At 37.0% G+C, this 26029-nt stretch overlaps 1 protein-coding gene across 2 annotated transcripts in view; it reads right to left on the reverse strand.

Annotated features, from left to right (window-relative positions):
* LOC131694276 (serine-rich adhesin for platelets) overlaps positions 1–26029 on the reverse strand; it is a 152618-nt gene that overhangs the window by 61718 nt on the left and 64871 nt on the right. Inside the window, exons 1-2 of one of the 2 annotated variants that reach the window (XM_058982871.1) lie at positions 15928–16366; positions 15404–15769 (exon numbers count right to left, since the gene is read on the reverse strand). In XM_058982871.1, the coding sequence (XP_058838854.1) occupies positions 15404–15590 (187 nt within the window). In that variant the 5' untranslated portion in view covers positions 15591–15769; positions 15928–16366. Of the gene's footprint in view, positions 1–15403; positions 15770–15927; positions 16367–26029 lie in introns of those variants that run through there. The other variant, XM_058982870.1, reaches the window with a different exon arrangement.

A 26029-nucleotide genomic window follows, 5' to 3' on the forward strand; every position in this document is an offset into this window, starting at 1 on the left:
ATACTGGAGAGTTCGCCCGGTTCTTCCCAGACTCCGTTTGCCATTGAGAATATTTTAAATCCTCTCAACAATTTTAACTATAGCACTGGTCGCATGACGGTATGGAATTGGGGTTCCCTGTTTGGTGGGTTTTTATCACCGGACCAGGTAAACTGTAGTGTAATTCTTAACCGGGTGAAACAACCACTACCTACACTACACGGCTTATCTAGGCTGTTTAGAGAAAGAAGTTGACATTGAAGGACAGCTTCCATAGATGTCCGAACAGCCGGGAGGATATATAATGATGTTATAAGTTTCGTTCATAATCTAACTTTGGTTAATAGACCAAAAGACGGTACTGTTGGGTGCTAAGCTCGCGATCATAGTAATTACGTTCAGCTATAATCGCTAAAGCAAAACGTTTGTTCGTTGACACTGCTGAAAAATGTTTCGCTCTGATTAAACTTGACTAACCGGAACGACACAAAATAGCAGAATCTACTTCCCTATGATCAGAACACACTGAAGAATAGATATTCAATTTTGAACCAGTTTCATTTAAGAAAATGGTAGATAGCATTCTTTTAGAATAAGAATATTTAAATCCGTCGAACAGCGTCGATTATTAGATCCATGTAATAGCATCTAATTCGACAGAGTATTCAGATACAAATCTTCATATACTCAACGAAAATATTAAAATATTACAATGATTAAGAGAAATTGAGGTATAATATGTATTGCGCAGACCAGAAAAAGAAACGATTAATTGAAAAGCAATAATATCAAAGTCACAATTATAGATGATAAAAACCATAATTCACTATGCATTGTAGCGTTCAAGTAAGTTTTTTGGTTCAGTGCATACGGTGTTGCCGTCACTTCATCTCGCGTCAATCTCGACGCGCTCTTACTGTGTACGCTAGCACATGTGCACTGGTGATATTTTTTTTCTTTTACGACATTTTTCGTTATTTTACGACTCATAAAATCAATCTAGCTGCGAGAACATCAATGATAAAACTCTAGAGAGTATGCAGTGCGGAATCGATGAAGATGTTTCCTAGTTTCGAAGCATCTACCCTAACGCAGTAAAAGCTGCTGATCAAAGAACAGCCAAAGAAATAGCAATCAACAAGATTGTAAAAATCAGTTCCTATGTTGCGCAATGGTATTATTTTCGAATGCTTCCACCATATTTCAGTGTCTTTAACCTTGAGCAAAATTGAATGACTGTGTCGCGCGCGCTTTTTGTAGTTTGTACTCATAGGAAGGATTCAATTATTCAAGATTCATCCCAATTGATAACGACCGAAGATCGCATAACAATGCAATCGGTAAAGCTTAGCGGCGCGCGTCGGGAGTCACGCAGGCACCAGAAGGACAAAAAAACCGGACTGTCAGTCACCAGTCAACCGGTGGCATATTTGTTCAGCCGAACGTTGCGAATCAGTCAGTGCCGCGCGGTATTTGGAATGACAACCAAAACGTACAGACGTCACCCATGCGCGCGTTTCCATATCCCACACACACACACAGTACAGACGGAGCCAGGGAGTTGGATAAAAGAGGCGACATTGTCATTGTGTTGCAAGCGGTTGTGATATCGTAAATGAAACGTGCATGCGGATTTCGAGGTTGCCAAACAAATGATAAGCAATTATTTAAATTGTAAATTTTAGATCAACATAACCAATGAGTCTATTTGTAAGCAATACGTAGGTTTAAGTAGAGCAGGCTAGCCGGTATGCTAATAGCGCATATCCTCGCAAATAGCAAGAAGTTCTCCAGCCAGCCACGGGTTTGGCCCTAAGGGAAATATTCTTGATTTAGTACATATAGAGATATTAATGACACAGCCCAGCCCATCCGTAACCATTTCCAGCAAACCTTCGCGTCTACGACGGCCCAACTAGACCGGATCGACTTGTTTCAGTGAGACCTTTACTTCCTCTCCACGTCCACATTCCGCTCTCATCCAGACGACTGTCACCCGTCCGGCTAAGTCAGCGAACTTGCGCACAGTGACAGTCAGTCCAGCCAGCGCATTCTCTCCAGTCGCCGCTGAATGACCACGTAAAGCGGTGACGATAATAATTGAGATTTCATGCACTGAGATAGACGCCAGGCGAAACTGAAATGATTGTCGAGGCTTGCAAACCAAAAACCTGACTGACATATAGCAAAAGAAGGAAAAAAACCATACGCAAGCATAAATGAAAACATACGCATAATTATGACCATTTTCAATTTCATTGAAGTGAATAATGATAAAGCGGAGAGAGGAAATATTAAAACAAAATTGAAATAACGAGAAACTGCCTTAAAAGGTAATTGCCGCATTCACTCACTTGCTCACTTGCGTGTGCCCCGTGCGCCCCTTCACCCGCTTTCGGTCTTTTGGCTTGGTAAACTGCATACCGAACCGGACCGGGTGCTGCACTTTTATGCAGAGAACAGCAGAATAAATGTACGACTCCCCCCTCCATTCCTTTACCATCGATTCGTCTTGCCATGGTGTCGCACGACCAACCCCGTGGTGTTTATGTTGTGATAAATTGAGATTTACTTGTTGTAGATTTCGATGCAAAGTTGGAATAGCGATGGGATGCGGAAAGGAATTTATACTAAATAATCAGAAAGCGTTATGAGCCTGTGTCTAGGGACTAAAGAGGAATATTTTCACAGCTTCGGTTTATTAGAAAGCAAGAAAAACTATGTCCCAATGTTGTCCCCTTCTAGTTACACTATAAAACACTTAGCTGTTGATAAAAATGGATCGTCACTGTATCACCCTCAAAAATACCAAGGTTTTGATTCGTTATATAGTGCTTTAAAAATCGTGTAATACGTATTCATACTGACTACTCTCATTTTGAAATTAAAAAATTGCTATAAATTGTAGCTCAGTTTATTGTTCTTTGGTACGTTTCGGAATTCATCGAGAAAATATGAATAAATGATTTAGCCGCGATTGGCCGACCCCAAATTCAATTAAATTCCTCTTAACATCAATGAAAAATCCAAATTTCAAAAAACCAAAAGAAACTAATGCTCGGGACATCAAACGGCTAAATTTACACATTAAGTATGATTCACTAGGCTCAGTAAAAAAAATTCTTAAATTTGGCCAATTACCAGTAAAAGCAACCTATTTTATTCAGGTTTTTTATGGTAATACATAAAACTTTTACACAAACTAATTGTCCTACAACAATAAGTAATGTTCCAAACGTCATCTAACCCTAGTTTTTCAACATCAATTAATTCCGCTGTACTGAACAGGTTTTAGCGCGTTCTGCTAGGGAAAATTCTAAACATTTGTGTAACAGATTCCATAGAGGATACTATGATTATAAATTACGATTAAAGCCATTTTATAAAAGCAGCTCTGATTTGATTAGCGCCTCCCATTTGACGATGAAGCATCTTTGAGACAGGTAAAACGAACTGTCTATTCCAAAAATCTCCAATTTAAGTTTGAACGTCGTAGAAGCCACAAGCATTTTGCCGCCGGTGACCCGCTTTGTTAGTTCCTAGAAGAAACGATAGTAGTAGCCAACTAAAAGTGCTGTTAAAATTACCTCCGCAACGATATGTGTTAGGAAACTGCAAGGCAACAGCGAACTGTTAAAATATTCGCAAATAACGTTCCTAATTAAGACCACAGAACCATGCTCATGAGAATTTGAAATAAAATTTTTTATTTCGTCCTTTGAAAAAAAAAACTCCCTTTCATCGGGTTCACTATTTTCTATAACAATTTTCAATAAAGTGCGATAAACCAAATATACGTTTTGGAAAAGATGGGCATGAGTAAAGGTGAACTATGACTGTTCAATTAAACATATGTGAGAAAATACCTAGGGTAATTTAGGGAGAGATGCCGCACATTTCTAAAAATCGATCCTACATCAAAGTGAACCATTCAATAGATGAAATCATTTTTATCAATTACCACAAGTTTTTAAAACACTGTGAAATGGTTTTTGACATGAAAAAAAATCATCAAATTTACATGAACATTTAAAAAAGGTCATTGCGGGAGAGATGCCGCATGTGCAGACGCCGCACCGTGGTCACAAACTGAAAAATGGCGAACAAAAGTATTTGTTAGCTCTCTTTGAGCTTGAGCTTGTGCGATCACCCCTGGCTGCTACTCCGTTATCGATCTGGACTAGCTGAAGTTGCACAGGGAATCAGTAGATAATTATGCTTGGGAGTAGCGAAACATCTTTCAATGTGCAACTCCTGGTAATCCTAAAGTGCTTCTTTACCGACGCCTGAGAGGTGACTCCACTATCTGGACGAGATACCGATTCATCAACTCATGGACCGGGGACCAACGGCTTTACTTCCCTTCCGAAGGAAGACGTGACCATAGATTTTTTCACCTCAGAAACATCTCAACGACCTCGGCTGGAATTGAACCCAGGCCAACTGGAATGAATGGCGGTCACGCTTACCACTCAATCATAGAGATGGTCGGGTTCGGGTTTTTGGACCCGAAACCCGGACCCGACCCGAACCCGACGGGTTTCGGGTCGGGTTCGGGTTCTGTAAATTTAAGCTTCTCGGGTTCGGGTCGGGTCCGGGTTTTTGAAATTTTGGACTTTGGGCTCGGGTCGGGTTCGGGTTTTTCAAATTATAAATTATCGGGGTCGGGTCGGGTTCGGGTTTTGAACAAAACAACCGATCCATTTCATGACACTGTTTGCATCTATACACAAAACGCAGTCTTTTTTGTAGTAGTGAATTATACTTCGTAATACGAATGGATGAAACATATAACCGTACCAAATGTTAGCACCTCTGAATCGCTAGAATTTGTCGTATTTTCTGGTGCTCAAATATTGTATTTTTCAATCTTGCATAAAATTTCGTCTCTGCAGATTCGCAAACAACCTGAATTATTTAATTTTTTAAACGAACATTCATGAAAGAGCATTCAACAATACGTGTTTCACATCTAAAATCTCTTTGCGATTAATTTTTCATGTTGATAATTAGTAATTTATCGGAAATATCGGTTCAACTTTCTATAATGGAATATAAATTTCGACAGGTACTTTAAAACCGATACTTAGGCCGCGACGATTTTTTCTCTACGTAAACGGTTTTGTGGGGTACATTCGTACCCCAGAACTAAAATAGCTCTAGTATGTCTAATTTTTATTAAATTTATAATTAAATTGGATAGTTGTATTCTAAATCATTCGTAAAGTAACCTGTTTAAAAATATTCGTGTTTTGACTATTTAATTACGATACCGGTCCAAACGCATTTTCTAGTTACTTTGCTCTAGTGCTTTGTTATACCAAATAACAGATACTATTATTCGGCAGAGTTGGAACTTATACAATTTTACACAACTTTCTCGCTTCCTATGTATCGATATTTTGCTTTAAAAAAATATATTTTTTTTGAATTATGTACACATGACAAAACACTAACGCAAACTGTTTTGTGGGATACATTTGTACCCCAAACAAATTTTAAGCGAGCACTGTTAAATTGGTCAAATGAAACAAATAGGTTGTACCTGCCTTCACGGAAGTTTAATAATCAAATTGGTTTATGATAAAGATTGCTTGCAAATAAAGAAACTGTAACGGAAAAATAAGGATTTGAACTCATAAATTTGGTGGTACTTTGGTGTGATTATGGCGGCTCAAATTTAAAAAGGGCACATTTTTTTAAAGCAGATAGTTTAGGCAAAATTTATTTTTTAGAGACTGTCTTTGTTCCATCAGACCTAAACCTAGCTTCACTTCCGCCAGGTTTCGTTATTCATGACACTCATAGGGTGATGGGATAATAGCACCACTATCAAATCAGTGGTACATATATGAAACAAGCACTTTCTGTCAGATTGTTCCCGGGCTGAGCTGTTGCATGATCCGGATTCCTTCATGAAAATACATGAATTTCCACAAACTTAACGAATTGATCGCAAAAATTTTGTGTGTTCTGTTGAAGCCATTAACGATACAGGTTTAACCGTTCCAACCAGCAACGTGGGTGACGTCATGTAAACGGTCGAATACGAATTGCTAATTGCCATAGCTTAATTTAATACATGTATAATTTATTTATACGAAAGTGCCTTGCAGGAATGGTATCTGATAAAAAATCAGAAATTTTGGTTAAGTACGACGGGCAAGGTTGTTGGAAACTGTGACCATTAAGCTTTCTGTTTCCCCATGAGTTAGCCGCCGATTCAACTTAATTTCCGGTTAAGATATCAACGATTTATAAGTTTCTCAGAACGTTACAAATTTGACGTTCAATAATAGTAAATATAAATGCGGATTCTACTCGGCAGTGATTTGTTTTGTCATATGCAGATATAACTCAATGCGTATGGTGCTACTTCAGATTCGAGTGTTTATACTATTCTTAGATGATTCAAGGGTCCATCTCGGGTGCGTAGAATTAAAAAGCTTCGAGATCTTTGGTTGATTCTCCGTATTAGCAAGTTGGATTCGGATCGGGCTTCTCATATTTTAAATTTTCGGGTTCGGGTTTTCAAATTTTAAAATTCTCGGGTCGGGTCGGGTTCGGGTTTTACAAAATTTTCATTCTCGGGTACGGGTTGGGTTCGGGTTTTTAAGTTTTAAAATGTTCGGGCTCGGGTCGGGTTCGGGTTTTTCAAATTTTATAATTTCGGGCTCGGGTCGGGTTCGGGTTTTTAAATTTTCATGCGCTCGGGTTCGGGTCGGGTTCGGGTTCGAAAAAATTGAAACTACTCAACCACCGGCGCCGTCATAAAAGTATTTGTTAGCTCTCTTTGGGGCCATGCATAAATGACGTAGCATTTTGGGGGGTAGGGAGGGTATACCAAATTTGTGACGAAGTGTGACTAGGGGGAGGGTAGGGTCAGAAGTTGTGCGACGTAGCATTAAGTTTAAAACCCATTGTTTAGAGAAAACAATTTAGTGATCCTCGATTCCCAAGAGAAATAAATATAAATTCAAACAAGTGGCTTTCATGAGGTAAAGTTTTTCATAAGTTTTTCATGAGGTAAATTTTACGATTCGCGGAATTACAAGTTCGCAAAAATACGAAAAGATTTTGGATGCGGATTTAACTTGCTACATTAGTTAGCTTATGTTGATAACTAGTAGACTTAGTTTGGATTCAACCAAACAAAATTTAGTAATTTAGATGAACGTATGCTTCTTAGAATCATTGGCAGCTGCAGGATTTTGAACTGAGAGAACTTCTCTTAATGCTCCCCTTGACATACAGGGTGTTTGGTTCATGGTTAAGAATCTCTCGGGGGTGATAGACTGCCATATTTGGAGAAAAAAATTGTTCTACTCATACCATCAAATCTCAACCGTTACAGAGTTATTGAACTTTTTGTGTAAAAAACTTATTTGTCTTAAAATACCTCTAACTTTAAAAGTATACTTTGTATTTGAAATATTTTAGTTCCATTCGAAAGGTGAGAAAATTTCGCTTTAAGTGATGCTCTCACATGTTTCAGCTAATGAGTAGCCTTTTCAAAGTAATTTATTGAAAATTAAACAATTTCAAACGATTTTTCGTCCATTTCTTGAAAATCCTAATAGTTAACCTCATCATTTTAATAATTCAGATTGTTAGTCTTGATGAGCTGCTTAATTTGTTCATTGACATGATACACTTACCTTTTCTTATTTTCATGATTTTGGGTTATTCAACTTGGATATTTTTATCTCATTTTCACTAGTACCAGCTCTAATTGAAAAATTATGGCACTTATTGTACTTTTTTTTCTTTTTATTCGAAAGCCAGGAAAATTTTACAGTGAAAAATGTATTAATACCTTTCAGTTAAGTGAATTTAGTATTCTTTTAAAAGTAAATTAGTTTAAAGTTAGTGCTATTATTAGCATTTTCGTTAATTTTCTTAAAATAGTAAATAATAAACATCACCATTATCATCATGGAAATAATGCATCTCAGCAAGTTCTACAGTTTTTTCTTTGACTCCATTCAATTATCTCTTTTGGTTTCGACGCAAAATCGTTTTTATCACATCGTTTCATATGCAAAAATAACGATTTCGAACCCACTACATTTGTGGCGAGCTCATGCTGTGTTAACTATTAAATAGCAGCAAAATGAAAAGAGATGTAGACGAAGTGTCCAATAAAAAGTTATAGAGAACATTAAGGGGCATTAAATGAACAATAGTAACGATAAATTTTGTTGATTAATAATTAGATTTATTAATTAAAATTAAAAAACACAAATTTTGAGTTATTTCGTTAGTAAAAAATCATTTAGTACACTTAACTAAAAGATATTTGTACATACACTGATAGGACATTTTTTCAGTTTTCCAATGAAATCTTGTAAATAACGATATAAAGCATATTTTTTAGATTAGAGTCTTTTAAGCACTTGCAAGTCGGTTACAGGAAAAGTATAGTAATGAAATTACAAAGAAATGAGAAGAGATAGAAATATGACGTCCAAGAACAAATTATGAATCGTCCTAAAACCCAACTTTTGGATAATGGATATTGCTATAATCATACTTCATTATTTCGAGAAAATTAGCAAAAACCTGTTCAAAAACACTAACTTTTAACTACTTTACAGCTAAAAGGTAATTAAAACTAATTACTTGAAAGATATGAGAACACCATTCAATAGGAAATTTTGGACTTGAAACATTTAAAATACAAAGTATGCTTTTAAAGTTAGAGGTATTTTAAGACAAATAAGTTTTTTACACAAAAAGTTCAATAACTCTGTAACGGTTGAGATTTGATGGTATGTGTAGTACAACTTTTTTCTCCAAATATGGCAGTCTATCACCCCCGAGAGATTCTTAACCATGAACCAAACACACTGTATATAATTCATAACAAAACTATCAACACTATTTATATATATATATATATATATATATATATATATATATATATATATATATATATATATATATATATATATATATATATATATATATATATATATATATATATATATATATATATATATATATATATATATATATATATATATATATATATATATATATATATATATATATATATATATATATATATATATATATATATATATATATATATATATATATATATATATATATATATATATATATATATATATATCATGAACTGGACTTATTTTACACGCAATTTGCTGTTATAATGAAAATGTTGAACATTTTGAAAGGACATGTATTTAAAATAATTGAAAAACATATGTAATTTTTCATCTCCCGGCCGCTTGCATAGGACGGGGGGGGGGGGGGGGTAGGTAAATGCTACGTTATTTACGATGGGTAGGTTAGAATTTTGGGAGGGAGGGGTCGAAAATCGCCGAAAAAAGCTACGTCATTTGTGTACGACCCCTTTGATGATTTTGTGATTAGGTGTCTTCAGCTGAGTTTCATGAAGTTTAATTACACCTATAAATCGGCTAGCACCTTAAGTTTTCTTAAGGGGATACTTTCTGGAAAAAAAATTTATTCAAACGTTTAAAAATATTTTGCTTTTGCAACCTTGTGTAACGGTGAAGTTGGAGTAATTTAATTAAGGGTACTTTTTATTTATATGTTTATGCGAGCAACATATATCTATTTGTTGGTATGGGTTCCTTAAAAGCAGTTTTTGGTTGTTTCCCCCAAGAATGAATTTAAATAACTAAGCTTTGTTCTTGAAAGATTCATTTTGAGAAAGCATCAATTCGTTGAAATTTTGGTTTTTAACCCAGTATTAACACCACTACAAATCAATGCGTTCACGAAAATTAGTGCCTGAAACTTTAAAGAGTAAACCGAAGTAATTAATACTTAGATACATATCGCCTTTCTAAATATATAGATAAATACTCATTATCTTATATTTGATTGTGTTAGGTCCGATCGGTTGTGGATATACCCTATTAGGAACCTATAACTGACGCAAATGATCATTTAAGGACATTCTGAGGTGAAAAAAATGGGAGTCGTGCGGCAGCACGACGACATTTTTCTCTGAAATTATGGAAAACCGTGCTTATGATCAGAACGCCTTCTAAAAGGTCCCAGCTATTCAACTGATACATGATTCACCAAAAAAAAAATCAAACGCTTTAAAAAAACGAAATTTTTATGTGGTACTGAAAAATTTTCGGCACTGTAATTATTCGAAAGACAAACTCACAATATCATATTACCGTGTAAAAGTGACCCTATATATGAGATATAGAAAGTACGGCATCTCTCTCGAAATTACCCTATAACAATTTGGATCAAAAACTTGACCTATGCGGAAAAATGCTTCTACCGTTCCTAAATGTTTAGCAGCTAAAGTTTCCGAGTTGATTTTCAACATCAATCGATTTGTCAATTTATTGGAATAAATAGATCTTTGCGCGATCTGATAGGAAATATTCTCACGATTGTGTAACAAATTACCACAATAGATCTAAATACTGGTCGCAATGGTTTGTCTCGTACAAAAAAAAAATGAATTCCACAGACTAACTACGACTAAATTACGATAAAAATGATTTTGTAAAAGCAGCCATTGTAAACGACTTAGCTGTGTTTTGATTGGTGGTCTACGGTTCAACGTGCATAAATTTGCAATCAAATGCAATTCAAATTTTCACTGTTGCGATCGGTAACAGGAAATATTCAAACATATTCTCTTCTTCATGCCAGAACCCTCAAAAGGGCTAATATAAACGTAATATTAAGTCGATCCGCCGTCGCCAAACTTTCAGTTTTGTTAACAAGCACGGAACAAGCAAATGATTCGGCAACAGCATTCACAACTAATTCGCATGGAACAAACAAATTATTCCTATGCAGCTTCTCAATGCGCACACACCTACTTCGCACATTCTGCTCTGCATCTCACAAACGTCTGGCTGTGAGAAAGGCTTTGGTACATATATTTTAGGGTCCATCATTTAGGTTGATTGAATTAAGAACAGTTTTTGAACTATTTAAACAAGTTTTACATAGCAAACAAAGCATCAATAGCAAGCGTTCAATGTTTTCCTTTCGATTTGTGAAACAAGATTAGTAATTCGTTCAGCATTAAGAATGTTATTAAGGTGCACGTTACGCTTCCGTTTTGAAAATATTGACACCCAGTATAGTAAAGAAAGAGATAAGGCCTAATTAAACATGATTTATATCTATTTAAACCAAAAAATCAAATGATCTATGATTCAGAGATTAAATTAACCGCAAAAATAAACATGCCAAGATAAAAAGATTCAAAATTGTAAACTTAACAGGTTCAACGGTTCGAATATTCATAATTCACATCAAAGATTCAATGTTTTCAACTCTCAGAAAATCTGAACTTGCAATAACCCAATGATGAAAGCATTTTTAAAATTCCCCTTTTCAAAGCTCGAAAGATTCAAAAAATCAATTAACCACTTAACGAAAAATCTGAAATACCCGAAATATCTACTGTACGTTATCAATCTTACAATATCAGTATGCGTCTGCGCCATTCTCCATTATGCCAGTGGGAATTGAGTGCAGAATTCATAACACCACCAAGCGTTCAATAGCTTGTCTGGTTCAACTATATAGAGCAACATTGGGAGTATCGGCGACTTGTAAATGACTACACAAATTGTTAGTAAATTCTGTCCGCAACCGGAACACACATTTCTACTTGGTGGCTAACATCAGTATCGCAAGTCACTAGTACTCCAAAATATAAAAACTCATCGACAAACTCGGCATAAACGCCCCCTGGTACTGGTCAGCAACCGACTCTAGTAATATCGATGTCGTTCGCGTACCCAATAAGCATCTCTTGATGATAGTTACGTTCCTTTGCACATCATCGTATCGCACTATGGAGAACTATGTTGAACACCACATTGCCGTCTGCCTTCTCATCTCAGCCCTAGCAGAGGCTAAAAATCGTTACGCTACAGAAGCATTTGATTCTACCTTCTGCTCTGTCATGATCCATTCTAGTGCCCTTAACAATATATCGTTGCTCTAGATACTGTGTGAAAATACTCGAAACACATCAAATGTCCCGTATAATCAGCTACCCGAAAAAAATTCTCATGGGTTCAAGCACCATACAACCCCATAAAAAGATTATTAATATGGTCAGTTACAAATTTTACAACCATCAAAACACCATAAAATGATATCAGTAACCCATAAATACACCGAAATATGATTGGGGTCAAAACGACCCAATATGAACTTTTAAAATGCGATTATTATTTAAGGTTTGCACCAAGAAGTTAGGATTTTTTACCCCTTTCCTCTTTTATGTGGAGCAAAGATTCTTAACAGAATTCAAAACTTTCGGACATTCTTGAATAGCTGTAAAAAACAAGTTGCAAATAAGGTGTTAAATCACAGAGAACACATGTATAAGCTAGAACGAACTTTCCCGAAAAACCTGTGTGAACATTTAAATGAAAATACATCGAAAATCACCATCGTATACAGGTTCGCATGCGTGAATCACCATTGTATCCTAGTTTGCACACAAGTCCCGTATAGCTATTGCTGGCCGATCAATGCGCCGGTCAGTGGAAAATTGCTACTTGCTGTTGTCATTTCAAAGCGACAGTTTTATTTCTTACACAAGTTGAAAACTTTACTTGTATGTCAGTTCTCAGTGGTTAAATGGAAACACGACACTAACTATGGAAACAAATAAGGGATGTCCTCAAGGCGGAGTTCTATTACCTTTATTGTGGCCAATAGTAGTAGATAAGCTATTGAAATCATTTACTGAAATGGGATATGATGTGATTGGATTTGCAGATATGATGTGATGTGACTTTGTTATCTCAAGCAGAATCTGCGTTGAACTTCACTACGAAGTGATGTAAAAAGGAGGGCCTGAACGTAAATCCCTCCAAAATAATCATAAATCCATTCACTCAAAAAAGGATATATTCCACATCAACACTTTTGCTCAACGGAAGAGTAATTTAAATGTCCTTTGAGGTAAAGTATACTAGGGATTGATACTAGATAAAAAGCTAAAGAATGCACACATTGAGCAGGTTATAAGTAAAACAACTAGTGTGCTGTAGAACAATTGGTAAACTATGGGGTTTCAGATCAAGTATGATTCACTGGTTATACTCTACAATAGTCAAACCAAGAATAGCATATGCCTCGCTAATTTGGTGGCCTAAAACAAAAGAGAAATCAACACAAAAAAGCTAAGTAAGCTTCAAAGGTTTACTTGGGAACAATAACGGGTGCCAAGCGAAGTACTACATCGAAAGCATTAGATGCAATGCTACATCTCCTTCGCTAGATCAGGTTATACAACTTGAGGTGGAAAAAAAGGGAATTGAAAATAAGTCGTCATCAATAATTATTATCTGGACATTAAACAGGACATCTTGCAATTCTGAATGATTTTGCTATAAATAACCGCGTCAGTGTAAATGAAAACCGGTTGCATGCGGTGCCGAACTTTGAAACTACCTGTTACTGAACGGTCATCCGAGAAACAAGGTCTCCGCCCAGGCTTAGTAATTTTCTACATAGATGGATCAAAAATGGTCCATTTTACAGGATTACAGGACCAGGAATAAACGGGGATACTGGCCGACAGCGCCGCGTTCCAAGTAGAAATATATGCAATACTATAATGCCCTTATGTATGTTTTAATAGAAAATACCGATATGCAAATATCTGAATTTTCTCAGATAGTCAGGTTGTGCCCAGTGACGAATCCAGGGGGAGGGTCTTTGAGGTCCGGACCCCTCCCCATCCGAATTTTTTTAACTTGTTAAGAGATTTCTAAATAAGTTAAATTTTATATTAATTTCAAACTCAAAATCATTCCCAGCCAAATTTGACCTTCAAAACTGATTTTCATTAAAAAAGGTTATTACGTATTACGAATTGTACAATGTAAATGCCCCTGGTTGCACTCAAAACATTAAGGGCTTCTACATGTCGCTCAAAACTAGTATGGGAGTGTACTCTTGCACTCCGTCAATTTATACTGGATCCCAGGGCATTGTAGAGTTAGAACCATTCTACGGAGTCTCGTCGAATGCCCTCAAAATGGAATTGAAAAAGTCTTGAAATCACAGCTATAAAGAACAATTGGAGTACCATACCTGGACTACGACAATCGAAGAAATTTATCTCACCCCTGGCTTGGAGATTAGACTAAACAAAAAGTAGCTGAGCATCATGATAGGACTACTTAACGGACACTGTCCGAGTAAATATCATCTTAAAACAATTGGTAAGCTTACCAACGATATCTGCCGCGTCTGCGGATCTGAATGTGAAACATCAGAGCATTATTTTTGTTTCAGATGCTTGGACTCAACAAAAAAACTGGATTTTAAAACACCTGATCAAAGCTTGTTCGTGATTGGATGCATCGAGCCGAAAATTTTGAACAGAAAGAATTGTGATTTTAGTCGAATGCTGCTATTCAACCTTGTAAGAAGTCTTCTTTTCGAAAAACTGTATGTCCACACCGGGAGAAAAGACGAGTATTAGGATGTGGCCGCCTCCATGGACTGACTGCATTATTTAATTTGCACAGATCCTTGCCAGTAACCGGGGCAAATTATGACAAATATATCCCAGCCCAAAAATATGTTATAGTAAACAAAATCAGCGCTATCAAACCATTCAGAAGAATTGGAATTATCTACTGATTCCCTGTGCAACTTCAGCTAGTCCAAATTGATAATGGAGTAGCAGCCAGGGGTGGTCGCACAAGCTCAAGCTCAATACGAACACTCTTAAAAACCGACTATACCATTCTAGAGACCAACGGAAACGCAATTTTTAATTATTTCCAGAAAAAGGCGCCCTCAATACACTCACTCAGTTTTTGTCGAGCATTGTAATTTTTCCAACAATCGATAGAAATGAACATATTTTAAGTCTTTTACTGTTTAACGACATTCGATAAGCTAGAAATTACTGAGTAGCGAAAGCTATGAAAATTTTGAGCCATAGTTCTCAAATGAGAGCAATGGTGCGAATTATATAGTAATTTAAATGAGAATCTAGCATAGTAATTTAATAGAGAATCTTTAATTTTGCGATTTTGTGAGAGCGCACTGTAGTCGATAAGTCAATGCCAAATACTGATGAGACGGAGTCGAAAAACATGTCATGACTAGATTGAGACTAGAGATACAGCATAGTACAACCCATTTTCTTGGAAACCAACAATGAAAATCGAGTCAATGTTATTTTGGTACGTTTGAAATTCGTATAGGAACGAAAAAACGTTACCATCAACTAGCTATGGTTCACTTGGCAGCCCGGAATTCCAGACCAGCCACAGTATATATTGGAAAACCATCCAACGAAACTATGCATGATTCGCGATCAGTTCGGAACGGTAGTGCACGACGCCGGGCGGGACACCCTAGACACGGTGCTGCAATTAAAAATAGACCACTCAGTAGTACTTACATGTGTGCAGACAATCGTTAATAGTAGTAGCCTCAATCAGATAGCCCCGGCAGAGCGAACAGGTTACACTGTCGTTAAAATCTTTGACTTTTCTCCTATTGCTTTTGTTGTGGAAAGCGGTCACTTGCGTCGTGGGCAAGGCGGTGGCCGGTGCCGATCCGCTGTGTAAAGCGGAAGCTGATGTCATTGTGTATGTGTGTGTGTTGTATTGGGGATATAAATTTTCAGTATTTTATGTTTCACTCTTGCACAGAGGTCTCGCAGGTTTAGACCTCGCTTCTTTTTACGAGTGCGGTGTCAATATTTTACCGACTCATTGTTTACGCCCGCTTCTCCTGTCGTTTACGATTTTCAAGCATCGTGATTCTGTAAAGAAAAGACATCGGAAATTTAATTTATAATTGTGATTTGATGAAAATTTTGCTTAATTTAATTAAAATTAATTTGCGAATATAAAATTTAATGGATGTTCAATAAAGCCAGATTGCAGTATAAAAGTTTACTTGAAAGAGTTTAGACCATACCGCATGCTGAAAAGCGAAAGCAGCCGAAAAGCATAACACTTCACCGACGACGAGTTTCAACTTGAAAACACTGCCGAAAACGCGGCACGAACACGAACGGGAGGCAAAACACCACTACTTCATCTTTTTTTCTACTTCACTCCACCACCATCACCCTTCTCAACACTCTTTTGATCGTTGTTGTTATTGTTGGTCTGACAATTATCGAAACGTGCGGTATAAATATCACCCGAGTGCTGCTGTCATATAATCCCAAAGTCAAACGGCGAAGTACGTACAACACCGCAGCACACTCTGTTTCACCGTTGCCGACTGCGGTGCGGTGACCGTTTGTGCCGACGAAAACAAACGAAACTGGCGAAGCAGCTTCTACACCGAATGCGGACGACCAGCGACTGCTTGTGTATGCGCGAAAGTACCTACTATCCACGGTGGCGAAGACGGTGTGCTTCGTTCCTGCGGGCGAAAAGCCGATCTTGGACTGCTACACTGATGGTGGCACCCGCACCCGCGAGATACGAACACTGCTGCATACAGTCATGCGTATTCGGGGGGCGAGTGTTTTTCTCATTCGAATGAAAATGGTTGCCAGTCAGTTTTGGATGTTGAATTTTTTACTAGTTCCTCTTAAGGCTAAATAATGCTATGTTTTCATTATGAAACATCATATTCTGAATTCCAACAGATAACGTAAATTATAGGATAAACTTCTAAATTGTAAAATGGTATTTATCGTTTATTCTCGAATAGGAATATAAAAAAATTCAATGTGTTAACAACAGTGGCTGGGAAAGATTTGCCAACCCTGTTCGAATGGCACCATTCGACGCCGGGCATTAGGAGAAACTGTATTTAGAAAATCGATAAAAAAGAGAACGAGAATAATTTGATGTTTTCATGCTCGAACTACCACTATGCCGCCGATGTGAGAAGGTCGTGATCCGCCGTGAGAGTGCCGCGTTTTGGCATAGCAGCGACGCCACACAGCCGTAGCATGGAAGTGGCCAGGGTAGGGAAATTTCTCCGGTCTCATTGCGAAACATGTCAGCGTGTAGCTACACACACCGCGCGGTCAGTGTGTTGGTATCGGATTACATCGAAAACAGGTGACTGTATGAGTTCGCTTTTTTTCTGTGATAGGTACGGACGGAGATTGCTCAAGACCCGCGGTGGTGGAAAATTTCATCCGATTTGGCCTTCATAGCAGTACTCTGGAAATTTCTACTGCGGATTAAATAGCTGGATTAAGGTTTTTTGAATATCGTTTCTTTGGTCAAGCTGGAATTGGAGTATATGCCCTTTAGGATTTTGTAATGCAGATATTCACACTATTTTCCAAAATATTAATGAAATTGCATCTGTCATGTTGAAATTTTACTGTATCCATTCCATAAAATTTTGTTGTCAACATAACATCTAACAGATTAAACAGATTATCTATCATACTTAGATTTAAACAAAACGGGAGATTAAAATTACTCAGAGAAGTGTGCTTTATCGATCGGTGCATCAAAACTGTCACTATATACGAAATTATTTACGCTACGATTACTGGAACGTTTATGCAGTTTTCAATGCTTTTAAAAATGGAAGCAAGTAGGTTGATTGTCACCATGTTGTTCTTAGTGGAGAAAAAATAGTTGTTACCTAAATTTTTCTCGACCAAGGAGAATTATAGCATAGTGCATATGGCAGATACTTATGAGACGAAGTCGAAACGCAAATTCCACAACGAATTTGATTGTCTCCGTTTTCGAAAATTCTTTCCGGAAGGACGTTCTTCTGGCAATTCGTTCAGAAGGATTTCCGGAAACGGAATGTGTGATCCAGTCCTTAATGATAACATACCATTTTAACAAATTTTGAAGACGATACGTGGGAAAACACTGCTTGTATCAATCTAGTTACCATATAGCTAATTGATGGTCTAAAATCTGCTCAAGCTCATGTAATTAATGAAAACAATAAAATAGGGGGAGGGCGCAATGTAGTTGATAAATCGACTGCCATGTACGCAGTTCACCTGGGTTAGATTCCAAACCTCGCACATAGGGTTAGATTTTTCTAAAATAATTTTTTCCAACCCGAAAAAGGGGAGACCTTCATAATCAGAATTAAAAAATTTGTGTATAGAAAAATAAAACAGTGACGGGCATAGAGTAGTTGGAAAGTTGTTTAATTTGTATGCTATTTTCCAGGTCCAATTCCCAACCCGCGCACGTAAGGCTGGGAAATCTGAATGATTTGGCTGTATTGGCACGTTTCCCATGTTTTTCGGAGTTTTGTGCCTTGCCATGTAGTCTCATTGTTTTTCTGATGGGAAAGGAAGAGAGGCGAAAGAGAAAAAAGGAAATACAAAAATTATAGTACAATACAGTGACAACACAAACAGTAAACAATCTGGATTCTGCACTTCTGAATGAATAAAGAACCCTACTGATAAACCCAATATCTCTTTACCACATGTAGTTAGGAACAATAACATTTGCTTAAGTTAAGCTCTCTGTACATATGCTCGTTTACATATGGAGAACCAAAAATCCGGACACGCAATTGCATTACTACAGGGAAGTTATATATCAGATGATATGAAGTTTTAAAATCGGAATCACAAAGATCACACGAATAATACTCGGCACGCCGAATAGCAGCCATGTGATAATTGAGTTTTCCATATCCAGCCTGTGCCCTCACTAGAATACTGCATTTTTGCTGGGAAAAATGCAATAAATTTTTCGATATTTTCGGATTTACATACGACATAAATGTTTTTGTTTGAGAACAAGTTTGTAGGGTTATACCAATGGTTGGCAAGTTCCGATGCAGCTCAAGAGCGAATGTAATGCTTCAGCTATATGTCTCGAAGACTTATGCGGAGCAAAACTTTCTAGCACGCATTTGATCGAAACGAGTGTCTTAATTCTACTACTTGAAAAAAAACCCAGGAGAAGTCGTTGGTGAAGACTCCTTATAACCTGGAAAGTATGTGCCATAAATATAGTTGAGTACTTCATCTTCTTCAGACGAGTATTAATTATTATTAACTAAAATTACACGAAAGTCTTTCGATTTCGAAAAGCACTTATTCAATCTACTAGCCACATTGCGTCTTAAGGTATTTGCACAAAGCTCTTTCTAACCACTTCGCTCAGAGGATCGATGAGCATTTCTGTAAGTTTGGCTTGAGGCTTTGCGGCCGACCCGTCTCTACATCTGCGATTCCAAGATTTCCTACATCACTGTTTGAGACAAACAATTTCCGCATTCCACCAAGGGGTGCCTCTAGAAGCATGCTTCGTATGCTTATCCCACGACTTCATTCAAGTCTCTTGGTTGAAGATTAAATCGTTGGAAAATACCCATGACATCTAGTCGCCACGCCATCCCAATTCGTACACTGAACCATGAAATCTCGTAAAAATAATTAGAAAAATCACATAGCTTCACTCTTATCTTATCGCATTAGTACTATGTGTATCCATTGAAAATTATGTTCCAAACACATACAACTCATGATGAGACAGAAGCAATTATCTATTGTCAATATGATGCATTACATATGAACGAAGGTTTACTGTAGTACCAGATCAGATGATCAAAGAATACGTTGGGTTCGAGGCAGTTTGTCAACTCATGCATAGTACTGTTAGAGCAGAGAGTTACATCTAATACCTCTTCCCTACCAGATCATGAAAATGTTGAATAATTTCCTGAATTGAGTATATGCAGATTCGTAGTGATTACGTACATATTCTATGGATTTAGTGCCTCTCGAATTGATATCTGAACAGCCAAAAAATGATGAGACGGGTATGTTCAGTGGAGACGAGTGGAGGCACGATTCTGTCACCACTTTTAAATCATCAGTAGAAAAAGATTCATTATGCATCAAACAAGCCGAACAATATACATACAGTCGGGTCTCCTACTACGCGAATAACGGGGGGCGTGAAAAAGGAATCCGCATAATAGGAAACCCATAGCTTATGAGATTTTGACTAATTGGGGCTGTGGCTGAATATTTCGCCTGCGGTAACATTTAGCGTCATGCTTTCTTTGGCAAAGTTGTTGTGCTTACTTAGATCTACAATAAATCGAACCTCTCACCGTGAATGTAACAATCGTTGAATGGGTTTAACATGAAATATATCGAAACATTGATTACTTTGAAAGGTTATCATAGGAAGATTTGTCCAGAAAGTCAAGAGCTTCGGGATGGTGGAAATAATAATTCGGAATTGTCCCACCAGGCGGCGCTAGCGCGAATGCAAATGTTCAACTAATGTCAAAATCATTTTTTATCTCAACAACGAGAATATTTAGAGGGGTACCGTCTTCAGTGAAGTTGCTCGAAAAATCAAATACTGCCAGATGTCGTCATGTTAGTTTAGGATACTATCACTATGTGGCGTTAGTGAGCGTACCACCTTTCAGCACATTATGGAATGTGATACATCTCAAAAGTCTTATGACTTAGAAAGATGGTGTTCTGGGCAAAGTTCTAGAGAAGGTCAAGGGTTACGCGATTATGGACAAATCAAATCGAAATAGATCCGCCAGGCGGCGCTAGTGAGCATGTACTATTTTTCAAAGTCTATATCTCGAGATCATGACAATTTAGAAGTGTGGTGTCTTCGGCAATATTCAGGTCGAGTGCTGCCCGAAGGCGAATAGATAATTTCGGAATTCAGCCACTAGGCGGCGCTAGGGAGAATACAACTTCCAGCATATGTTAGGTAATGTTTTGTCACGAAAGTTTAATAAATTAAGAAACTGATATTTTCTGTTTTCTGAAGACGACAAGGGCTGTTGGATAATGTAATTACTAAATTTGATATCAACCGCTAAGCGGCGCTAGTGAGCATGCATCTTTTTATTTAAGTGTCTTCAAATGGCGGCAATTGAGAAGGGTGATGTCTTTAGCAAAGTTGCTCGAGATACCAAGAACTGCCAGATGGTAATATATTTGTTAGGGATACTCTCAATATGCTGCGCTATAAAATGAAAAAAAGTAATATAAACAAATTACTGTAGTATATGCAATAATTGATTTGACAAGTAATATGAACAGAGTAATAATGAATATCCTGTAAGTATATAAAACAAATCAATGTTTACTATTAAGTATAATACGATACTCTCAATTCAATATAAATGGATTTGATTAGCATTTTAATACTACGTTCACACTACAGAGTTAAAACATGTTATAATAATTAGCAACAAGAAATATGTCAATAATATAGCGTTAAAACACGTTTTAACTCGTAGTGTGAACGTAGTATAAGGCCTACTGCATATATTACATCATGTCGAGAGTTGTCCTACTGGAACTGTAAAGTTGAGTTGTGTTCGTCACTTTTTCCTTGGTCCAACTAAAGGCCTGGACATAAACTGCAAGGGCCGAAGGTAGAGATTTCCCGACATGACTGTTTATTATTTAAATCGTGTTTTGTAGGTTCCCGCTTGAGTATACTTTTATAGGTTTATTAGTGTCGAAACATTCAATAGGTGTTTTCATGTTTGCGAGATCGCCGGCTTTGGTGTGCAAAGGTCTTAAGGAGCCATACACTAATTACGTAAGGAAATATGGGGGAGGAGGAGTTTCAAAATATCTTACGAATTCTTATCTAAGGGGGAGGGAGGGTTTGTCCTTTCTTACGTAATATCATAAAACAAGTATGAAGAATGAAATCAATATGGAAAATATTATTTTCATAAGAAAAGGGTCTTATTTCTTATTTCTGTCATGAACATGTATATTACACAAAACGAGCATATATTGTACATCATGATCAAGGAAGGGCGGACCTCGAATTAAAGTATTTTCCGGCAGGATATGTTGTGGAATATTATTGATTGCTGGCAGCGTGAGGAGCGACTTAATTGTCGATGGTGTTGGAGCAGTTACAACAATTTCTTGACTCTTGATGACTCTGTTCAGGAACTCGAGTCACCATATACCTTACAAGTTAGGAAGTGTTGATACCGTGTTATTAGGCTTTTTTCGCTTCCGCAAGGTAGCCGGAAAATGTTCTGTCATGCGAATGTCAAAGATCTTGTAGACCGAATATTTGCAGAGTGTGAACTGTATTTGACTTCAAGAAAATTCGTAGATAGCCATCTACGAATTTTCTTCGGAGCTACGCGTATGATAAGCGTCACAGTTGGAACTCAGAATTAATCCGCCCAGAAGAGATTTTACATCACAAGGAACTATTTCCGAATATAGCGAAGCAGACTATAAGGACCAAATCGGAGTTTCTGAATATTTACCAGCAGTTATTCTGAAATTTCTAGTGGGCAAAATTAAGATGCTAATAAAATTACTGCTGAATTTTGTCATTAATTTTCTTGTAATAATTCTTTAAGTACCGTTCTCGCTATCTTTCTATTTAATGAATTATATGCTTTTCTAATTACGAAAATCATGATAAGATCTTACGTAGGGGGAAAGGGAGTTCACCAAAATCTTACGAACTCTTATCAGGGGGAGGGGAAGGTTGAAAAGTTCTAAAAAAGCCTTACGTAATTAGTGCATGGCCCCTAAGAGTTTGTGTGTTAAGGGATTACACCACTGCAGTGAAATGAAAAAGATGAAAACAATACATAAATGTTCAAATTTACAATTCTGCTGCAACGCCTCTTATGTATACCCCGTGTATACTGATAACTTTAATCGCGTTTTTCTCGAAACCACTTTTTTTGAGCTGGCCGGAAACGTAACTCGAATGATTTTTGATCGCTTTAAAATTTTCACTGTATATTCGAAATTGGTTTCTCTAACGACGTACGTAGGATTTTATTTTTTTATTGCTTAACTATTTTTTAAATATAAATTTTGTGTCGATTTGTTATGACATTTTCAGCGTTTTTTCACTCAAAAGTGCGCCTTTTCACGTAAAATCTAAATATCGAAAAAATTCTACGTACGTCGCTTGCTAAGGAATCAGAAAAACTTTAGTTTTTGGCTCTAGGTCAAAAATTATGAGAGATACAATTCCGGCCGTGGACTCCTACCAAAAAAACGCACATGGGGAAAAATGCTGCACAGCCGCCATCTTTTGTTGAAATTGCTCGAAAAAATGATTTTGTGTGATTCACTATTTATGTTATAAATTGCACTTAACAAGATATCGATTCATCTCTTCATTGCGTCAAGAAAAATTCCCGAAATATATACGGGAGACCGGGGCTAGTTGGCGGTGTTTTTAGTTTTCAATTTTTACCGCTTTGATGCAGGTAGATCTTGCAAAATAGAACATGCGGCTTGAAAAGCAGACTGTTGGCAACATCTCTGATTTTTTTAAAAGTGTTTGATGCAATTTCAATTGCAATTGATTAGAGACAAAAATATGTGACGCGGAAACCCGCCAACTTACCCCGGCCCCGGGGTAAGTTGGCGGTATGGTAGGATATGCCAAAAACTAAGCAATCAAATGGAGATTCAATTACCTCAAGGGTCCTTTTGGAAAGTGCTGAATGTCTTTTCGAGAAAACTGTATATTAACCGACATTTGCTATTATATTTCAGTTTCAATACCCCGGCATTTTGACTTTGGCGCTTACTCCCTATTCAAAAGCAGATGTTCGAAATTTTTCGTGCAACTGGCCGGAATAAATGTCTCCTACATTGGCGAGATACACAAGAAAAAGATTTTCTTACTTTGGAATGAATTCCAGCAATAAAATTTTTTGATGACTTTTTTACACTGTAAATAGTACCGCCATCTCGCCCCGCGTGCAACACCGCCAACTTACCTTAACCGCATATTTTATTAAAAACATATTTTATTAAAAAAATTAGAAAATTTACTTGATATGTTCGAAAACACAATTTCGCGCACAATTTCAACAAAACAAAATATTTTGTAACAAAAACACATCGGATAATGTGTTTCACATTACTTGGGGTACACAACGAGAGGCAACGCTTTATGTCTAATAGAAACGGAGAAAAAGGGCTTCCGCCAACTTACCCCAACCGCCAACTAGCCCCGGGCTCTCCTACCTATTTAACATACATATACCCTGTCAAAAAAAAAAATGCGGACGAATATGGTCAAGCGATTTAAACAGTTTGACGTTTAACTCAACTCGCCTGTGCTAATTGCCCCTAGGAACAAATGCAATTTGCGAATGCGATTTAAAGGCAATTTCAACACTTAGACAAATTTTCTGGCGGCTGAAAAGGACTTGGTTGTTTTTGCGTTTTTCAAACATGGCGGTTCATGTTCGGCTTAAGCTTAAAATAGTTTTTTTTAAACGATTGGCGTGTTATCGCTTGTATTTTGTTTATCTAGTTCCCTTCATTTAGCCAACAAATGTGGGAAATTGTGGAAGCGTGTGTAAATATAGTGGAACAAGATATATGACCTAAACTCTTAATAAAAGTCAGATTGTGGTAAGTTTTGGTGTGCAATGCCAATTTATCCATTGATTCTTCCTATAATTTGGTGGTGATTACCTAGTGTAGTGATAAGTTTATGTGAGTAGATAATGAATCCGAAAATAAGTAATATTTGTAATTTTCATATTAGACAATTAAGGGCGTTTAAATGGCGCGTTCCCTGGGCGATTTGAGGGCGATTTAAGGGCGATTTAAGGGCGGGTAGAGCGGCTAAAAATGACGGCGGCAAATCGCCCAAATGTTGCATTTGAAATAGCCCCCTAATTGCCAGCAATTTGCTGGCAAATTGAAGGGCAATTAGAGCATCCGAGTTGGCAAACAGCCCCCCGTTAGCCAGCAACTTGCCCTTTTTGACTGGGTATAGACAGATGACTAGCACATGAAAATTGTATAATAGTATTAAAGCTAGAATTATTACCACACTAACACTAATAGGCTACTACTTTTACATTTATGTAATGGTTGATCGTTAGTTTGGGCTGATGCAGAGTATGAAAAGGCATAAAACATAAAAAAGTAATATGCAATAAAAATTGGAATAAACCGTTTTGCGCGTTAAGGGCACAAGACCTAATTTTAATTAAGTTTTGTATTTTTTGTGTTTCGAATTCATCTCGTCAGTAATTAGCACCATCTGGGTGTCTAGTTAGACGATGTATCTGAACTAGTACCCAAATTAGCACTAGTTAGACACAAAAAAATCCAAACAGTTCACACAACATATGTGAACGCCTAAAGCCACATGTCCCGAGTGATTTTTTGTGTCTAACTAGTGCTAATTTGGGTACTAGTTCAGATACATCGTCTAACTAGACACCCAGATGGTGCTAGTTACTGACGAGATGAATTCGAAACCCAAAAAATACAAAACTTAAATAAAAAAGTAATCTCGGTCTGCTCGATGCAACACTATCGAGGCGTAATGTAATAACCATCTTAAGGGGTTACACCACTGTAGAATTTTTCAAAGATCGATACTTTTCTATTGGTATTAAAAATAATATGTCAAAATATGTAAGGTGATAATAATATAAAATGGCAATTTTTTTCAACTGGCTGGAAATGTAACTCGAAAAAATGATTTTTGATCGTTCTGAAATTTTTACAGTATATTCAAAATTCCTTTTCCAACGTCGTATGTAGCATTTCCTTTTTATGATCAATTAAAATAAGAAACACAGCCTCTTTCCGCTAAAGGTGTGCCAAGTCGCGAAAAATCATGATATTGAAAAAGTCTTCGCTTGATATCGTTCTATAAACTTCCGGCCTGGACCCTTTCCAAAAAAGTTGCAGGAAGAAAAATGCCGCCATCTTGTGATTAAATTACTTGAAAACATCTCGATTCATCTTCTCATTAAGTCAAAAAAAAATCCGAAAAAGGCCATTCTTTCGTGTTCTACAGTGGTGTGATAGATGCTGCATTATCACCGTATTGCGCTCGACGAGGTTAATTGGGACATTGAGCATGTTGTTTGGTCGTGTACTAAATATCGTGAAGCTTCATCTACGTCAGATTTTAAAAGTATCTTACTTAATTAACGAACATTGCCACACCTGAGATATTTGTGCAAAGGTTTCTCTAACCACTTTGCTGAGAGCATCAAAGAGCATTTTTGCAAGGTCTGCGAGGCCACTTATGGGGTTACATACCTTTTTATTTTTCAAAAAATCGAATTTTTTTGTTACTTTATC

Source organism: Topomyia yanbarensis, chromosome 3 (assembly GCF_030247195.1).
Source record: "Topomyia yanbarensis strain Yona2022 chromosome 3, ASM3024719v1, whole genome shotgun sequence".
NCBI classification, from domain to species: Eukaryota; Metazoa; Arthropoda; class Insecta; order Diptera; family Culicidae; genus Topomyia; species Topomyia yanbarensis.